General features: G+C 29.0%; 2 protein-coding genes and 1 pseudogene across 2 annotated transcripts; 2 read left to right on the top strand and 1 right to left on the bottom strand.

Annotated features, from left to right (window-relative positions):
• The first annotated feature begins 2,975 nt into the window (after positions 1-2,975).
• On the top strand, positions 2,976-3,314 carry LOC107025277 (non-specific lipid-transfer protein-like). Its single transcript, XM_015226069.1, has one exon. The coding sequence runs from the start codon at positions 2,976-2,978 to the stop codon at positions 3,312-3,314; it is 339 nt and encodes a 112-aa protein (XP_015081555.1).
• A 4,625-nt stretch (positions 3,315-7,939) lies between these two features.
• On the top strand, positions 7,940-11,966 carry LOC107028712 (annotated as a pseudogene).
• Positions 11,967-12,059: 93 nt separating this feature from the next.
• Positions 12,060-13,659, bottom strand: LOC107032034 (beta-D-glucosyl crocetin beta-1,6-glucosyltransferase-like). The gene has a single exon (XM_015233591.2). It carries the CDS (start codon positions 13,638-13,640, stop codon positions 12,327-12,329), a length of 1,314 nt encoding a protein of 437 aa, XP_015089077.2. The 5' UTR covers positions 13,641-13,659; the 3' UTR covers positions 12,060-12,326.
• Between the last annotated feature and the right edge of the window lie 5,004 nt (positions 13,660-18,663).

Genomic DNA, 18,663 nt, shown 5'->3' with positions numbered 1-18,663 from the left:
ATAATGATTGATTCCTAAATTTATCATTTTATCACTACTAATTCACAGGGTGTTAAACATATTTACTCATTACATTTTTCAAAAATATTTACTCTATGTTAATAATTGAGGGTATAATGGATAAAGAAAATTGTTCTTTCTTGATTTGAAAAAGAATGACAAATAAAAATCAAACTTAAAAATAAATGACCGATAAATTTGAGGGAGTATGACAACAGATGAAAATTTTTACTAGTTAACACTTATGCGAAATCATAGGTATTACTGAAAGTCTAGTATCATTCACGTAAAAAAATTTATCTGAATAAATCAATGATAGTGATATTCAAAACTTAAATCTTGTCTTTCTTGAGCATCAACATCATCGGGTTACCTTCATGGATGAAAGTAGTGTTCATAAAATTCACCATTCTGCCGTTGTTGCTTCTTCTTCCTTTCAATTTTGTCATTAATGGTTGTTTTTGATGGTTTTCACTTTTCTTCCTTTCAATTTTGTCATTAATGATTGGCGTTGTTGCTTCTTCTTCGTCTTGTTTTTTAAAAATAAAATTCACCGTATCAAAAATCTGAATCATTTTAAGCGAATTATATATCAATAACTCGAAACATCTAGAAGATTGCATATCTAAATCTTAGGACTGACTAGAGGTGATTTTAAGTTGATCAAGATTGAATTCGTCCGTATATATTTCATGTATAATTAATATGTATTAAAAATTCTTTTAGAATATTATAATCTATTGTCAACGTATAATTTATATATTAATAAGCTATATTGTATAGTTAGTATATATATATATTTTATAACTTTTACAAATTAATTAAGTATATAATATCTATATTTCCATGACTTTTGGCTAGTTTTTATATTAATAAAAAAATACTATATTTATTTTAAATTAATTACTTTATTGTATTTATTTGAAACTAAATGAAAAAAATAAAAATAATCATAACTTTACTTGTCTTATTAAATGATCGATTATAACCCATTAATGAAAGTAACCAAATTGAGGTCCAAACCAACAATCCAATAATGATAAGACACTAAATCCTTATAAAATCAAGGGCAACTTTCACATATAGCAAACAAAAATTTTATATTTGTATGTTATAGCAAAGTTTGCATAATTGGGCTCCATAGCAAACATAAAATTGTATAATTCGCTATACATATACAATTGTATAATTCGCTGGCCTAAATTGTATAATTCGCTGGCCTATTTCGCTGAAATTGTATAATTCGTTATCCTATTTCACTGCAATTGTATAATGCACAATTGTATGTATATTACATAATTATAAGTGTATAGCCAGAAGATATATGTTTTTCTCTCGCTCTATACAAAAACAGAAACACAATAGATACACTTCTGTTGTATAAAGCTAGAGAAAATTGTAGTTCACTGCAATTGTATAATTCGCAATTGTATAATTCGTTGGCCTTTTTCTCTGCAATATTTGTATAAAATTTGCATTTGTCTACAATTGAATTGAAGTAAAATATTTGTAAATTGTATAATTAAGTGTATAACACGAAGATATATGTTTTTGCATGTGTATATACAATTTTCTCTCGCTCTATATAAAACAGAAACAGAATTATACACTTCTGTGTATAAAGCGAGAGAGGCGAGCGAGAATGGGAGAGTGGCGAGCGAGATTTTTGGGAGAGAGACGCCTGACAAATTTTGACTAACGTTTGCTATGGAGCACAATTAAATCAAACCCTAGCTACTCCATTTATTTTAGGTTATTAATTTGCTATTATATACAATTTTCCCGAAAATGAACAATCAATAATAGAACTATTCAGCAAGAGAAGTTCATTTTTGATTTCCTCTGGAAGTAAATCTTTTTTCTTTTCATGTTATGAAACAAATTTAAGTAAACCTTTTTTCTTTTCATATTATGAAACAAATTTAAGATTTAAAGTAATATATAAATTTTATATTACTTCTAAAAATTCCTACTCCTTTCTTGATAGTACGTAACAACATTATATAAGATTTCCTTAGAAGGCTTATGATTTTTAATTTATTTTTGCTTTAAAAAATAAGTGTCTAGAAATAATATTTTATTATTTTTCTCAAACTCTAAAAAAATATTTAAAATTTATTTTAACTTTAAAATACTTAAAATAAGACAATTTAAACAAACTCTTAGTAATCTATGGTCTTTGTTTATAGTTCTCCTTTTTGTAACCCTTCAAAAATTAAAATTGTCTTAATAGTTCTCAAAAATAGTATTCTCCCCCCCCCCCTCCTTTTTTTTGGTTATATATGTAGCCTTTTCTAATTTGCATTTGTTAAATAATTAAATAATTTTACCATTTTATTCTTATTTAATGTCTTTTAAGTCAATTTTATAATAAATGATGAGTATGTTAGATTTCAAAAATTAAATGCATTTGGATGACTATTTAAATTTTTGAGTTTGTTTTCAAAGCCAAATTTTTTCAATCCAAAAATTTTTAAATAGATTTTTCCTACCTCAATTTTCCTATATATTTTGTGTAAAAATGTTTTAATTTGTTTATTGATATTTCTTTTTTCAAAATCAGATATTTTAGAATAGGGAGTGGAAAAAAAAGTTAATGTATGAAGTACTGTAATAAATATTAATTACTTATAGATTTTTTAGATTGGTCAAAGTACATATTTTCAAGATTAATAATGTATTGATTTTATATGTCATCCTAGTGTATAATTAGCTGGATTATAATACTTAAAAATATAACCTATATAATTGGAATTGAACGCCGTCCCAACAAAAAAGGTCAAAGAACTAAATCACAGTTTTGAAATGTGTAGTAATAACAGCATTTCATAATACATGAATGCTAACTGCCCATGAAATTCAGGCAACAAACCCTTACTTAAGCTCTCCACACATATATATAACATTATAAATACAACTCTTTAGTTCTCCTTTTCACAATCACCAAATCCAAATCCAAATCCAAAAAAAACACAATGGCAAAGCTGATCTATGCTATGATGATTCTGTTGTTTGTTTTAGCAACACCAGGAACGGCTAAACCTTCTTGTGAAACAGTTTCGAAAAGGCTAGCACCTTGTCTTTCGTACATTCAAGGGAGATATCATTCGATCAAGCCATCAGGCAGATGCTGCAGAGGACTGATAGATATAAGTAACATGATGAAAAAGCGCGGCGATTATTCTGCTGTTTGCAAGTGTATAAAGAATAGACTTTTACATACGAATTATGACCCCAAACGCTTTCAGATTGGCTCACAACAATGTAAAACAGGGTATACTCTGCCTCCTGTTGGACATACCACTACTTGTTAGTGCAATTGAAGGGCCTGATCTATTATATGTATAAGTGATATATGACATTTGAAAAAATCTCAATCTTTAATAAAAAGTTAAAATTCTATGACTACCACAAATTAAAAAGTTGTGGTAGTGGTAGTATTGATACTAAATCCTAGTGGGTTGTTATTGTGTTTGTTTTCATCCCTTATGCAATTATTTATCAAAAACTGTAACTATTGCATAACTTGTGTAGCAAAACTGAAGCTTTTCACAAAATGTGAATAATATATGCCTGAAAATGATAACACCGATTTTGAAACTCGTTCAATTAGTCACAAATTATTAATTCAGACTACTTGTAGAATCGTATCGTACAGATAATTAATCTGGATGAATTTGTAGAGTAACTCAGAATTTCTTGTACATGCCTAGATCCGGAGCGAAAAGTGCAAGAAAATTAGCCAAAAATTCAAAAAGATTAACAAAATTGAATTGAGAAGTAAAAGGGTGACATTTAGATGTCTGAAAAAAAAACCCATCTGAATTAGGGTAAAAGGAGCAACCATGCGCCGCAGCCTTGCAAGTAACGCCCTGCGCCTCGCCTCTTTCCTTCTTTTTTTTTTTTTTTAGTTTATGTTTAATTTTTTATTTTTTAGTTGGTCAGTGTTTTTTTTAGAAGTTTTTCCTTATAATTTTTAATAGTAAGATTTTTTAAAAATATATATTTTATAGTAAGATTTTAAAATAATTAGCAAGATTTTGATATTTTTTTTAACTTGAATTAATAAAATCTTCCCTAAAAAATCGGAATGAATAATTTGCTAAAAGAATAAAAAAACCAAATGCTGTTATAAATTCATTGAATGAGTGGATAGTCCATAAGGTTGGTACATGAACAACCATTCATATTCACTAGGTTACATGAACCTTTTTGGATAAGAATGTATCTATTTATTATGACACTTAATATGGTGACCTTTGGAGTGATTTCTCACTCTATAAATAGGGTTGTTCATTCACTATTGTAATATATACAGATGAGACTTGAATACACTTGAATAAGAAGAAAATTCTCTTCTTTTATCTACTTCTCTTGTCTTCTTCTCTTTATGATTATATCTCTTATGAGCTTGATTTTATAACAAATGCAAAATAAATAAAAACAATTTCAAATCATTATTTTATACTTTATTTTAGCAAATTATTCAAAATAAAACAAAAAAACAAAAAAAGTAGGTGTCTCTGCTGCCTGCAGCAGTAATAAAAAAGATAAATACTCCTTTCCGTCTCATATTAGTTATCATGTTTTACTTTTCAAAAGTCAATTTAATAAATTTTTAAAATCAAATTGAATTAGTTGAATTTAATATTTTATAATTAAAATAAAGATATTCTGTATGGTGATTGAAAAATACTACACATTGCAATTTTTCTCATGACAATTAATGAAAGTTATATATTTTAAAATTTACATAACTTTTGAGAAATGAAACATAACAACTAATATGAGACGTTGAGAATAGTTATTCCACGGCTACTCTGCAATTCAGTATTAGTGATTAATTTTTTGGAATCAAGCTCAAGGAATTGTTCTTAAAGTCTGTTGTTAAGTCTGAAATATAGTTAAAACTCCATGTATTCTGAACTTATATTGAATGTGGTTAATATAAATTTATTTTGTTTTTTTTTAATAATTGTCACAATTAAAAGGAGATATTATTTCTCTCAATTTTTTGTTATAAATGAAATTAAATTGCCGAAACCAACATGGTTATGGTATACTGGTGCGAGTGCTTCACTCTTAATCAGAGTCTCGAGTTCAAGTCCTGAATATGAAGAAAATCCTATTCGGAACGCCGCCTCTATTTACAATCCAAATTTGATGAAACAATTCCATATGATGGATATTGGTTCATACATTCGAAAAATTGGGATAATTATCGAGCCAAAGACATGGGATTTTTATTCTTAAAGCATCTATTGAAAAATATATTCATAATTATATTTACCCTAATTGGAATTATATGTACGTACTCCTATAAATTATAATATTTGAATAAGGGCAAGTCAGTTAAACTGTAACTTTTTTATATTATTAATAAATATGTTTAAAAATAAAGTTAAAAAAAGAAGATCAAAATTACGGTAACAAACCTGAGCAAACAAATATGTGTTGGGTACTCCTATCAGTCCAACAGCTAACTCAATGTCTACCATACATTATAAAAAATAGTGGTAATATTAATAGTCCAACAGTAGCTTGAGTGAAAAATGATAAAGTTAATTTTTGGAATGTCATAGATTTTTTTTTATAGTTTTTAGAATAGTTTAGTGTAATATTTGAAATAATTATCTTGAAGATATATTTAGATATTCTAGAGGAAGTGTTAGAAAATAAGTTCATTAGATAGATATTCTTGTAGTAAATGATAAAAGAGTATTCTTTCATAAACAATTTCTCCTTTCTAGCTTCCCTTTCTTTAGTTAAGTATATCGATCTTAATCAACGATTTTGGACTAGCAAAAAATTTCCTAAGTATGCTTCTCCTCTGCTATTCTCTACACCTTGATGTATTGATATAAATAAAATTTTACAAACTTGAAATTTCAAATGCTTCTCCTCTGCTATTCTCTACACCTTGATGTATTGATATAAATAAAAATTTTACAAACTTAAAATTTCAAAAGAAGATTGAGTTGTTACATGTTAATACTCATAAATCTTGGAAATAATAATGTTACTTACTATCGTGTTGCTCAACTTCCGTACACGTGTGTAGTTTCTAATTTAAAAATGCCTCATGTACGTAAAAACAACAGTTGTAACAAGTAAGTTATTTTTACGTTCTAATTTCTTAGCACTCAATATAATTTGGTACTGATATTGCTTGCTTTAATTTGTTTCGTCCAATTTTTTTGTTTTTATTATGTATGCAGGACTTATAAGTACTGAAGATGAAGGGACTGACCGATGAAATTATAATGAATGAAGCTTAGAATTTAAGATCTTAGGAGTAAGATCGATTGATTTATTGTAATTTATAAACGTAATAGTTGAATATGATAAGTATTATTTATTGAGATATTATAAACTATTAATAATGTGATTTAAGTTATATAATCATATTTTTATTTCATGTTTAAAAATAATAATGGATCATTGTGTTAATAATAGACAATTTTGTAACAAAGATTAAAATTATCAATTTTTATAAGTTAAAATTAATACTCAGAATTAACTTTTCAAGGGCAGTATTGTTTCTCCCATGTTCAGGCCAGCCTGGGTTACAAACTTTTTTCTTGCTTTAGTTTTTCTTTTTGTCTTTTTCTTGAATTGTCTTCTTCTAATTCTCATTTATTTTAATTAAAAAAAATATATATAAACAGAATAACTGTTTTGTATAGTAATAATATGTTTCCAAATTTCATGGAAAAAAAATTCACCCTCCTTATACTTAATTAATCAATTTATTAAATAATGTATCATTCGAAAACAAACATAAGATGTGAACTTGATTGGGCGAATTATTGAGGTCTTCTAATTGGATATATAATTTAAGCATGTGAACAATTTTTGCTTAAACTATTGGTACCACACAAAGCATATATATATTACAAAAACAATACTTGTGTGACTTCATGGAATTTGGCTGTCAACATCGAATCTTTTGACCACAACTTTTATATTAATCATATCATTAGGTATAATTACTTCTCTAATCATTTTTAAGTTATCTATATTTCAACTTTTTGTACTAAACTAATGGTGTAATAACCAGATCAATCGAACTTAGGCTACTTTATCAACATGGAAGCTACTTTAGTGAGAAAATATAATTAGAAATTGCTCTTTCTTTCTTCTTTCTGACTTCTTTTTTATTTACTTTCCGTTTTCTTAAGAAACTTCTAAGTAATGAAGGACCAATTAAAAGCCAAAAAGTCATTTCTTGCTGATTAAGGTCAATTAAAACTTCTTATCTTAATTATGAAATTCAACGTGTGATTTATTTTATAACTATCTTATCACTTGTCACTTATTATAAGACTTTGATTAAATATCTTTTCATAATACGGCTTGACACAGTCAATCCATGCAACACTATAGGTAGATCCAGAATTTAAATTTTGTATGGGTCATTTGATTGGGAACACGTTATCCTATTCCATCATGTATACCGTATATAAAATAACTTATTCCATCACGAAGGATAACATAATTCTGCAATGAAATTAGTATACCCTGTGCATCACACTTACTGGGTTCAAGATATAAAATAAAATAAACAACGTTGGAAGCGAAAATCAAACTTGGATTGGTTGGACAAAATGAACCCTTTTCACTACCAGGCTAAGTGTCATACTTGTGCTAAATGGAGTCAAAATTTAATATACCTATAAAATTTCAAAAACTGAATAAATATAGGGTGTTATTTTTCAACAAAGTGGGTTCGTAGGTCCACCCTTCACTATAAAAATATTAAGTATGAGCAAAAGAAATGTAACCAACTCTAATTGAATATCCTGTTTTCTAGATCAATAATATACATTTTTCTCCAAAATTTTCAAAAGGTTCACTCACATTTCTTTTGAAAACAAGTTGTAATATTTAAATAATGGAAAAAGTTGGTCCAAGGTTACACACATGTGGAAATTCAAGAACAAGGAAACATTTTCCTTTTTAGCAGCTTTTCATTGACTTGTGACTATAGTCTTGAGAGTTTCTTTGTTCCCCTGCAATGATCCAATTGTTTATTTATAACAGCAATCTCTAGGAACCTGCTCTTCATCCACCTTCTTATATACCCCTGAGCAAAGTACTCTACATTATTAGTTTCTCTTCAATCCACTTGCTCAAGGTGTCTATACTTTTACCTTTCTTTTATATACATACACTTTCTTGAAATTTACTATTCTAAGTTTGAGTTCTTATGTATGTTCATGTTGCAAAACATAGCATTTTGATATTTTGTTTAAATAAATGGCTGAGTTAACTTAAAGAATCATCTTATGGAATTCTAGTTACAGGTTCAATGTTATACAATTGTTTCATTCCTGGATAAGCTGTCATTGAAAAATTACTGATTTGTCTGATTTAGTTTGCATTTCATTCAGTTGGAAGAGTTGGGCTCTATGCTAGGAGAGTAGAATAGTGTAAAAAGGAAGGAATTGTTTGAACATTTTCCTTCTGGAATAGAGAAGTTGATGAGCATACAGTATAGCAGAAGCTGAAAATGACGATTCTCAATGAAGAAAAATATGTGAGGTTAGTTCGATAATCAGCACCCTCTATCCTGTATTTTGCAGCCCTTGACTTGTGAACTAACACAACATGAATGGTCTTATCAGATGTACATTTTCAAGTTTTTTTTTTTTTCATAGTACCTTTTGTACAAGTACTATAGCATAGAATTGTCTATCTAATATGACCTGTTGTTCTCAGGTTTGAACACTGCAAGTCAGAAGAAAATGGGATGTTTTCAGTCAGAAAATCATCGATCAGCTCATGTATACGTACTATTAGAAGAGGAACTGCGAGGGGTTCCAATAGAATATGTGGCTTAATAAGAAAATCACTGTGCACCCCTTTCCTAAGTGACAGTTCAGGAAAAGTTTCAGGATCATCAAGAAATGAAATTCTTGATCCTCAGGAACCATTTCTTCAGTTCTGGAACAAAGTATTTATCTTCGCTTGTATTATTTCACTGGCCATTGATCCATTGTTTTTCTACATTCCTGTCATTGATAACAAGAGAAAGTGCCTTGATTTGGATCGTACGTTGAAGATCCCTATTTCTATTCTTAGATCAGTCTCCGATCTTTGCTATATCTATCACATCATCTTGCAGTTTCGCACTGGCTTTATTACTCCTTCTTCTCGAGTATTTGGTAGGGGTGAGTTGATTCAGGACTCTTCCCATATAGCCAAGCGATACTTGTTTCCTTATTTCATCATTGACGTTTTAGCCGTTCTTCCACTCCCACAGGTTTGTGTCTGGTTCCATTATATAGGTTGTAAAGATTATGTCTGATATATATTCATTTAAATTGAGACAGTATGATATCTATGTAACATGTCTACTTAAACTTTGTTGGTACAGATGGTGCTCTTTATCATCGCTCCTAACACAAATCGTCCCATTTCTTTGGTGATGAGAAAACAGTTGGTGATTGTTATACTTGCACAATATATTCCAAGACTCCTTAGGATATACCCATTATACAAGGAAGTAACAAGGACAACGGGATTTTTAACTGAAACTGCATGGGCTGGAGCTGCTTTCAATTTATTCCTATTCATGATTGCCAGTAATGTATGTTTTTCTTATATCAGTCATCAATCATCACATATCAATTGTGCTTTAAGTTATAATATGGTCAGAGTATGCAGAATTTCTTACATGCCTTCTGCAAAAATAAGTCATTTCTTACATTTCTGATTTCCTAATTATAGAGGAGATCAATACTGATGTTACATTACGAATACATGTTCTTGTTTCCCTTCACATGTATAATGTCTGAACTCAGGTAGTAGGAGCGTTTTGGTATTTGATCACAATAGAAAGACAAGATGACTGCTGGCGCAATGTATGTAGGGGTATTAAAAAGTGTGTGCTAGACAGCATATGTTGTGGACATCTAGGGAAAGCAAACACTCAATTTCTAAATTCTTCTTGTCCTCACCTGAAACCGGAAGATGTACAAGAGCATGACTTTGATTTTGGGATATTTCTTGATGCTCTTCATTCTCGAGTTGCTGAAAAAAGAAACTTCTGGTCCAAACTCTCCTATTGCTTCTGGTGGGGGCTGCGAAATTTAAGGTCTGTGGTCCTGCTTTTTGTTTTTTTCATTAGTCCTGACAAATCATTTGATAACTTTCTCTCAGCTAAACAGATTCTTCTGTCTTATGTATCTCAGTTCTCTTGGTCAAGACCTTAAGACAAGCAACTCTGTATGGGAGATTCTCTTTGCCGTCTTCATCTGCATTATTGGCCTGATTCTGTTTTCGTTGCTTATTGGCAACATGCAGGTACGCATCACTGGAGCAACTATTCTTACCTTTACGTCTTGAACAAGTCAACTCTGTTTTAAAGTGAGAATTCTTCATATTCAATGCATTGATATGCACCGAGTAACTTTAATCTCTTCCTCATAGTTTATGAGCTATAAGAAAGTTTGAATAAATCAATGATTTGGCAGTGCCAAGATTCAACCCCTTTTATTTTCAAGATGAAGTTGTGAGTTTACATTAGCCAAACTAGAGGAATAGATGAAACTTTTTCACATTGGAGAATTGAACTCAACTAAAGTTGCATTCAATTCGTTTCTGGCTACAGGAATATTTGCAGTCTATCACAGTTAGAGTAGAAGGAATGAGATTGAGAAGGCGAGATGCAGAACAGTGGATGTCTCACCGCATGCTTCCTGAAAACCTGAGAGAGCGTATTCGAAGATATGAGCAGTACAAATGGCAAGAAACTAGAGGTGTTGATGAAAACTATCTAATTTCTAACCTTCCCAAAGACTTGAAAAGAGATGTAAAACGCCATCTATGTTGGTCTTTGCTCAAAAGAGTGAGTGCCTATTTTTGTGCTCATCATGCTCTTTCTTGCATTCTTGAAACTGTTGATCTTATTTGATCTTTTACATGCAGGTTCCCATGTTTGAGAAGATGGATGAACAGTTGCTGGATGCATTGTGTGATCGACTAAAACCAGCTCTTTTCACAGAGAATAGCTTCATAATCCGAGAAGGTGATCCAGTGAGTGAGATGCTTTTTCTCATGAGAGGTACTTTATTGACTATGACCACCAATGGTGGAAGAACTGGTTTCTTCAACTCTGCATCTCTCAAGGCTGGTGATTTCTGCGGAGAGGAGCTTCTTACATGGGCTTTGGATCCTCATTCTTCCACGACTCTTCCCTCCTCAACTAGAACAGTAAAAGCTGTCATAGATGTCGAAGCTTTTGCTCTCACAGCTGATGATCTCAAGTTTGTCGCAGCCCAATTCAGACGTCTTCATAGCAAGCAGCTTCGGCATACTTTCAGGTATGTACACAAACTCTTGTTCAATTTCAAAACACTTATACTGACATCAGTTTTGGAGAAGGCCATTAGCAATTTCAATGTACTTTGGGCTGTTTCAGGTTCTATTCACAGCATTGGAGGACATGGGCAGCCTGCTTCATACAAGCAGCATGGCGTCGACACTGCAGGAACAAGCTTGAGAAATCTTTGAAAGAGGAAGAAGATAGACTACAGGCTGCATTAGCAAATGAGACAGCAAATTTACCAAGTCTTGGAGCTACCATTTATGCATCAAAGTTTGCTGCTAATGCGTTGCGTGCCTTGAGGCGCAACCATCCAAGGGGTTCCAAATCGTTTACCAGATTGAGTCCCTTGCTGCTTCAGAAGCCAGCTGAACCTGATTTCTGCTCCTAAAGCTGGAAATATTGGAAAGGAAAGAGGCTCATCTATGACAGTTTGGTTTTAAGTGGTTGTTTTTACAGATAGAAGAGTCTGCTAACTCTTTCAAACATTAGAAACCATGAATATAAAACAAACACATCTCTACCGCCCTGTAAATTATAGTGTTCCACTAAACTATGACTTTCAATAGATTTTAGCTTATTTTACATGTTGTCAGTGACTTGTCACAGTCTAAATAAAATTTTAATAGAAGCAAAATATTTGGCATATTCTTAGCCAGGTTTAATACCTTTCTCCCAACAAAAATATCAACAATATTGATAAATAAGTTTGAAATACCCCTCAACCAGTAAACGTAGAGACTATATGGCTCACATATCTTTTCAACAGACACACTGTTGATCATGGAAAATACAAATAAAAGAAATGTAAGACTAATTCTACAATTTATATTAAGTCAATAGGATCGATAACCAACATCTGAAAAAAGAACAAGTAGACAAGTGAAATTTAAAGACTATTAAGTAAGATTTGATCCTAACAAAAAGAGGAACAAAAGTACCCTTAGCTGCTATACTACTATATAATATAAGCATCTACGTGAAAAAAATACTACTCCTAGAATTTAGCACATAGCTTTCTCAACTCCTTGGCAACTTGTTCAATTTCTTCATCTCCTTTGATACAAAGCTTTTCCTTCATGTCCTTTGCCTTTTGCCTTACAAATTCACCATCCTTATCAAGCACAACTTGGTTAATTATGGCTGCAACTTCCTCTCTATGAAGCTTTCCATCACTGTTCCTCACAACTTCTACAGCAATGCCAACATCTTCAACAAGCCTACAATTAATTGGTTGATCAATATGCATAGGCATCGCGATAATCGGGACCCCATATTTCATACTTTCCATTACAGAACTCCACCCACAATGACTCACGAATCCACCAATACTCGAATGCTCCAAAATTTTTGCTTGTGGGGCCCATCCATTAAAAACTTTTCCCCTATTCCCTACCCTATTGAAAAAACCTTTAGGCAATGTCTCTTCAAGTTCAAGATTTTCCCCCTTTTGGAACCTTATTGGCCATATAAAATTCACCTTGCTATTTTCCAACCCATAAGCAATCTCTACAAAATCTTCTTTTGACAAAAAATATTCACTCCCAAAAGATACAAAAATTGTGGATCTCTTCTCTTTTTCATTCAACCATGTTATTAACTCTGATTCACTATCTTCATGTGTAGGTTCTTGAACTAAAGGACCAAGAGGTACAACTTTTTTACCAGTTAAATTAGTGATATAATCACTATACTTACCCTCAATCTCCTTAAAACTTTTAATCAAAACAATATCACAAGATAGGTAAAAACATTCTCTAACTCTCCTTTTATCTTCTTCAAGCTTTTCCACAGACATAGTTGCTTCTTGTTTCTCAATACGAGCTTTCTCATAATCGCGGTAACAAATAGACGAAAATGGAAATTTTATACCTGGCTTGTTGAACTCATGCAACATGTAAGCTGTCATCGTGGAACTACTGCTAATAAACTCAACTGCTGGGATTTTTAATTCAACAGCAGCTTTTGGAGCCCACGGTTGGAGAAAATCATAAATTAATAAATCGGGTTTTAGGGTTTTCAAAATTAGGGCAAAATCGGGGCTAGCTAAGTCAAAAGCTTCTTTGAGAGTGTTCATGAGATGAGGCGGGAGGCCATTGGTGGTGTGGTGACTTGGAGGAAGATTTGGTAAATTTTGGAGATTAAGTTCCAAGAGGTGGATCGATGGTGAAAATTCCGGGCTAAGTTTTTTTTCGATACAGTTCAGGATTACAGGCGTAGAACATAAGTAAACAATGAAGTTTTTTTGGCTAAGCTTTTTGGCTAACTCTAGGAATGGAGAGATGTGACCATAACCTAACCATGGAAACATTAAAACATTAAGGGATTTATCGTGAATATTCGTGAAACCATTCATGATTAATTTTTCGAGTGTTTCTTTCTTTCTCAAACTTATATGAAATTGTTTCGATGGATCTATTCGTATTTAAAGTTGATCAACAAGTTCCCCATATGGTATATGCATTAAAAATACTTACACGTACAAGGAAAATGAGATAATGTATTTTTGGTGTACGTATAATATTTGCATGGTTCATTTTCCTTTTACGTTGATCTACATTCTTTATTATTTTTTCCCCTTCCATTTTGATTTTTCTAATTGGTTGAATTTCTTATTCCAGTTTTATTTCTGGTAATTAGTACTGCTAATTGTGGAACCTATCGTTGTTATTATGTTAGTTGGGTAAATTAATACCCAACGGAAAATTAATCCATATATATAAATAGAACCCTAGATTCCCAAGTGTTTCTATATATACTTTTATTAGACAAGATCCAGAAAAGGTAGCAGAATAATAATATATATATTTTTAGATTCTGTGGTTTTTATTTTTCAATTTTTTAAAACCATGCTATTAATGTAGATGTTACGTATAATTCTTCTATAATAATTTATTTATTTTTTAAAAAAAATAACGTCCTGTATTATTTTCATACTTATTTATTTATGGAAACAATGACGATAAATTTTGACGTTTTAACTGATCTCATTCGAGTAGAATCTTTATAAACTTTAAGAAATTTTTTTTTCACTTGAAAATCTATGTTACTATATTCCCTTAAATGTTTAACCCAAAATTTAGCTCTAGTTTGAGCTGACTAATATAATTATATACAAGATAAATTTGGATTGAGGTAATGTTAATTGTTAAGTGTTTAATTAGTAGGGTATNGGGGGGGGGGGGAATCTTTTTGAGTCTTCAAATCGATAAATATTTCACAAAGTCTGAAAAATTGATAAACTACCCTCCTATTATGATATCAGCAAAAATAAGTTATACTGATTTGCCCTCCCTAAAATCATGATTTAGATTGCCCTCCTATTAATTAAAACAACTTGATTTAAGGGAGGGCAAATCAGTCCATATATATACAAATACATATTATTTTTATTTTTTCATAAGTAATAAATAAAATAAATTAAAAGAACAAATATACCTTCGAATTATTGAAAATGAGATGCAAATATCATCCGTCATACTTTTGAGACATTAGTGTCCCTGTCGTTCAAATATGTATACCCTTTATACATGATTAAAATTAATTTTTACGCATGATTGAATAACTAGGTTCATGATGTCTTTGTGGAGTCTAATTAAGTACATGGCACAGATAACTTGTACTATATATTTGCTAATTTATTACTATTTGATAAATATCATCTTCGTTTATTTTTAATTGTCATAATTTTTTCTTTTAGAGTTAAATTATAAAATTTTTGACTAACATTTTACCATATATTTTTTCATCATTTTGATATGCTAAAATTTGCAATTTATAGTACTTAGCTTTTCGTATAGTTTTTTGAGTATTTAAAATTTTTTTGTTTAAAATATCAAATCAATGTAATCTAATTAACTTCAAAAATTATTCAAATTGACTTACAAAAAATGCAACATGACAAGTAAAAATAAATGAAGAGAATAGTAATTAAATAACCTTCGTGGATCGATAAATAATCTTAATCTTATCTTAATCTTAATATAATATAAAAGAGAATCATAGACAGATTGATGTGACACCTCTCTATGATCTCCACATGTATTTTTTTTTTTTTTAATTTTCATGGATTTTCTTTTTTATTTAAATTAATTATTTTATTGCAAAAGTCATTATTTAATTTATTACAATAAGTATTATATTAATGGAAAAACATTTACAACAAAGACTCTTCATATGGCAACTTACAAAGAGTAATTATTCATAATTCATACCTCTCTAATTTATATTATTAAGAAAAAAAGATTTTTTTAATTTTTTGTCCTTCTAATTACAATTACGAAAGAAAAATATTTTTTGAATATTTTAAGTATTTTATCTTTATTATTTAATTTATATAAAATGTATATTACTTAATTAAATACAAAAAATCTATATATATAATAAAGTTAGATATAAACAAGATGATGTGGCACCTCTTAATGACCAAGAAAACTATTTATCTTTTTTCTCCTTTTTTTGAGTTTTTTAATTCATGTTTTTCATTAATCAATTTATTAAAAAATTAAATACAATCATATTCATTACATATAATTATATCACATGAAAGTTATCAAAAAAATATCCATCTATTTGAATTCTCTAATTAAATAAGATGTCTTCTCAACTTCCTTCTACTTAATTCTCATCTATAAATAACAATCATCTATGGTGTTGTTGCATGTCCATTTCTATTTTCTCCAACTTCATATTGTTAATATCTTTCTTTTTTTATTTTTCAGCTTTTATGAAGATTATAGATACATTTTTTTTTAGAATTTCTTCTTGTATTACAATAGTCAAGCAAAAAATTTTCAAGAAGAAGAAGAAAGTTTAAAGGTGGTGTAAGATTCATCAAAAGAGACGATCAAAAATTAAATTGATACAAGTCATCAAAATGAAGAAGAAAGTTTAACAGCGGTGGGAGATTCATCAAGAGTTGGTCAGAGTAAAATTTGAAAAAGTAGAAGTTTCAATAGTTTACAAATATATAGATGCACTTATTGTTGCTTATATAATTTTTCAATTAATTATTTATCCATCAAGATATGTATCCTTCAAGAATAAGATTATATTACAAAATATATTTTTTGTATCAAGGGCAACATGATCTTCCACGGATTATTTTGTTGCTTAAAGAAATCTTTTGATATTTTCATTATATAAACTTGTCTTTTGGATATACAATCCATATTCTATATCGATATATATTATGTATATAACATGTTAATATGACATAATTTCTCGATCAAGAATATTCCTACAATTTTTGTTTTACTTTATCCCCTTTTTTTCATTCTTATTTAGATGATATAACACATTTCGTTCTTTTATGGATTTTGTTTTGACTAAAAAGGAGATGAGATCCCCTCCATTAAGTTTTGTTTCTTATTTGTTAACACTTGTGTTAAATTAGTCCATATATATGATTTGGGACTCAAATTAAAACATTTAATTCTTCTAATTTAATGAAATTTTTCAGAATGAACCAAGTCTGTTCTCTCAATATCCAATTACAATGAACATATTTTCTTAAGTTATAGAAAATTGATATTTGTTTAAGTTGATTATGAAACTGAAAAAATGAGTTTACTCTCTTCATTAATTAATTTGTTTGATGACTAAAAAGAATTGTAATAATTATTACAGCTACATCTCATAAATTACAAAAACGTTTGTTTATTCACTTTTTCTACTTAAATGACATATCTCTTCAACTCCTTTCTACGATTCTGTTCATTACCTTTACATTTAATTTTCCCAATATATAATGAATTTAGATTTTAGTCTATCATTTGCATATCAACTATTCAAGATCTGCACGTAGAACATTTTCACGTAAGCATATGTTTTTTCTTTATTTGTGGTTGTAAACTTTTGGTAACAAGAGATACTCTAATTTTGTTTAAAATTAATAAGAAAATACTACTATGTTGCTTTGTTCTTTTTTTAGCAGGTTGATCCATCTCACACTTACAATTCTTTTTTATCTATTTATATTTTTTGCTAAATAAACATGTCTCCTCAATTCCTTTTTACTTAATTCTTTATCTCTCTTTTTAGGACTTCTTTTCATTTTTCTTTCATTTGCATCATATATTAAATTTACTCAAAATTAAGTCATTTATCTATTTCATAAATGAGCACTCTAAATAAATTTAAAAATAAATGATTTATTTTCTGATGACGTTATGTACATATTATGTTCTTAAAAATTTATTTTTTGATAATTATTTAACATTGTAAATGAGGGCAAAAATGGAAGAATTTTTTAACATCTCTCTTAAACTTGGAACAAATCACTTATTCTGAACTATGAAAAAAGGCTCAACAATTTCACTTATTTTGAAATAGAGGGAGTATATATTATTTATTAAAACTCGAGATTTTTAATTTTTTGTACTAAAATAATGAAATATTTTTTTATTTTCTGACTTTTTAGTAATTAAATAAAATGACCACAACAAAAATACACACTAAAATGAATTGAATTATTATTTTAGTGAAATATATTGAGTAAATAAAGATTAAAATTTTAAATTTGTGTGAAGACGAAAAAATTATAAATAATTTCAATATGATATAAAAATAAACAATAGCAGAAACTCTTATATACTAAAAGTCCTACTTATTCTTTTTCTCCCATTCTTTGCTTTTTTTGTCATTATTTAAATTGTGATTTTCTCTAAATAATTATACATTTAGTGAGTTTTATAACTCCTCAAGAGTTAAAATATTCACTATTTATTATTTGTATAATTATTCTATGATAATTAAAATAAATAAAAATGACTATAATTTTGTATCGAGTTGTTTTTGAAATATTAATATTGGTTGCTTTTCAATTTTTTACTATTGCAATTTTTTGTACTTATATTTTATTTGATTAAGATAGTTAGTCGTTCTTTCCTTTTTATTACTATTGACATGCTTTTTGTTAATTTTTATATTTTAACTTGCACAATTTTTTTTAAAAAATAAAGAATTTTATAAAAAATAATGTACCTAACAAGTATATTTTTTTTTGTTAAATAAATCATATTGAAGAACTATATTTAAAAAGGTCTAAGTTCAGTAGTTCCTTATATAAAAATAAGCATTCATACTTTTAAAAAACAAGGAGGACAAATTATTTACGTTTCATTTGATGATCCACGACAAATAGAATATTAAGCAGAAAATTAAGTTAGCTTTTTTTTTTCAATATTAAAACATTTTCTTTTCACCCTAACGAAATAATACAAAAAGAATATCTTGTAAATTGAAACAATTATTATAAACAATTTATAGCTTTTACTAAGTATTGATCATATTTCTTTCTTTTTTTTAAGCACATGCTAATTTATAGTAGAAAT

The sequence above is a fragment of the Solanum pennellii genome, chromosome 1, assembly GCF_001406875.1.
Source record: "Solanum pennellii chromosome 1, SPENNV200".
Taxonomy (NCBI): Eukaryota; Viridiplantae; Streptophyta; class Magnoliopsida; order Solanales; family Solanaceae; genus Solanum; species Solanum pennellii.
Note: the sequence above shows the minus strand (reverse complement) of the source record. Positions and strands in the feature narration are given on the sequence as shown.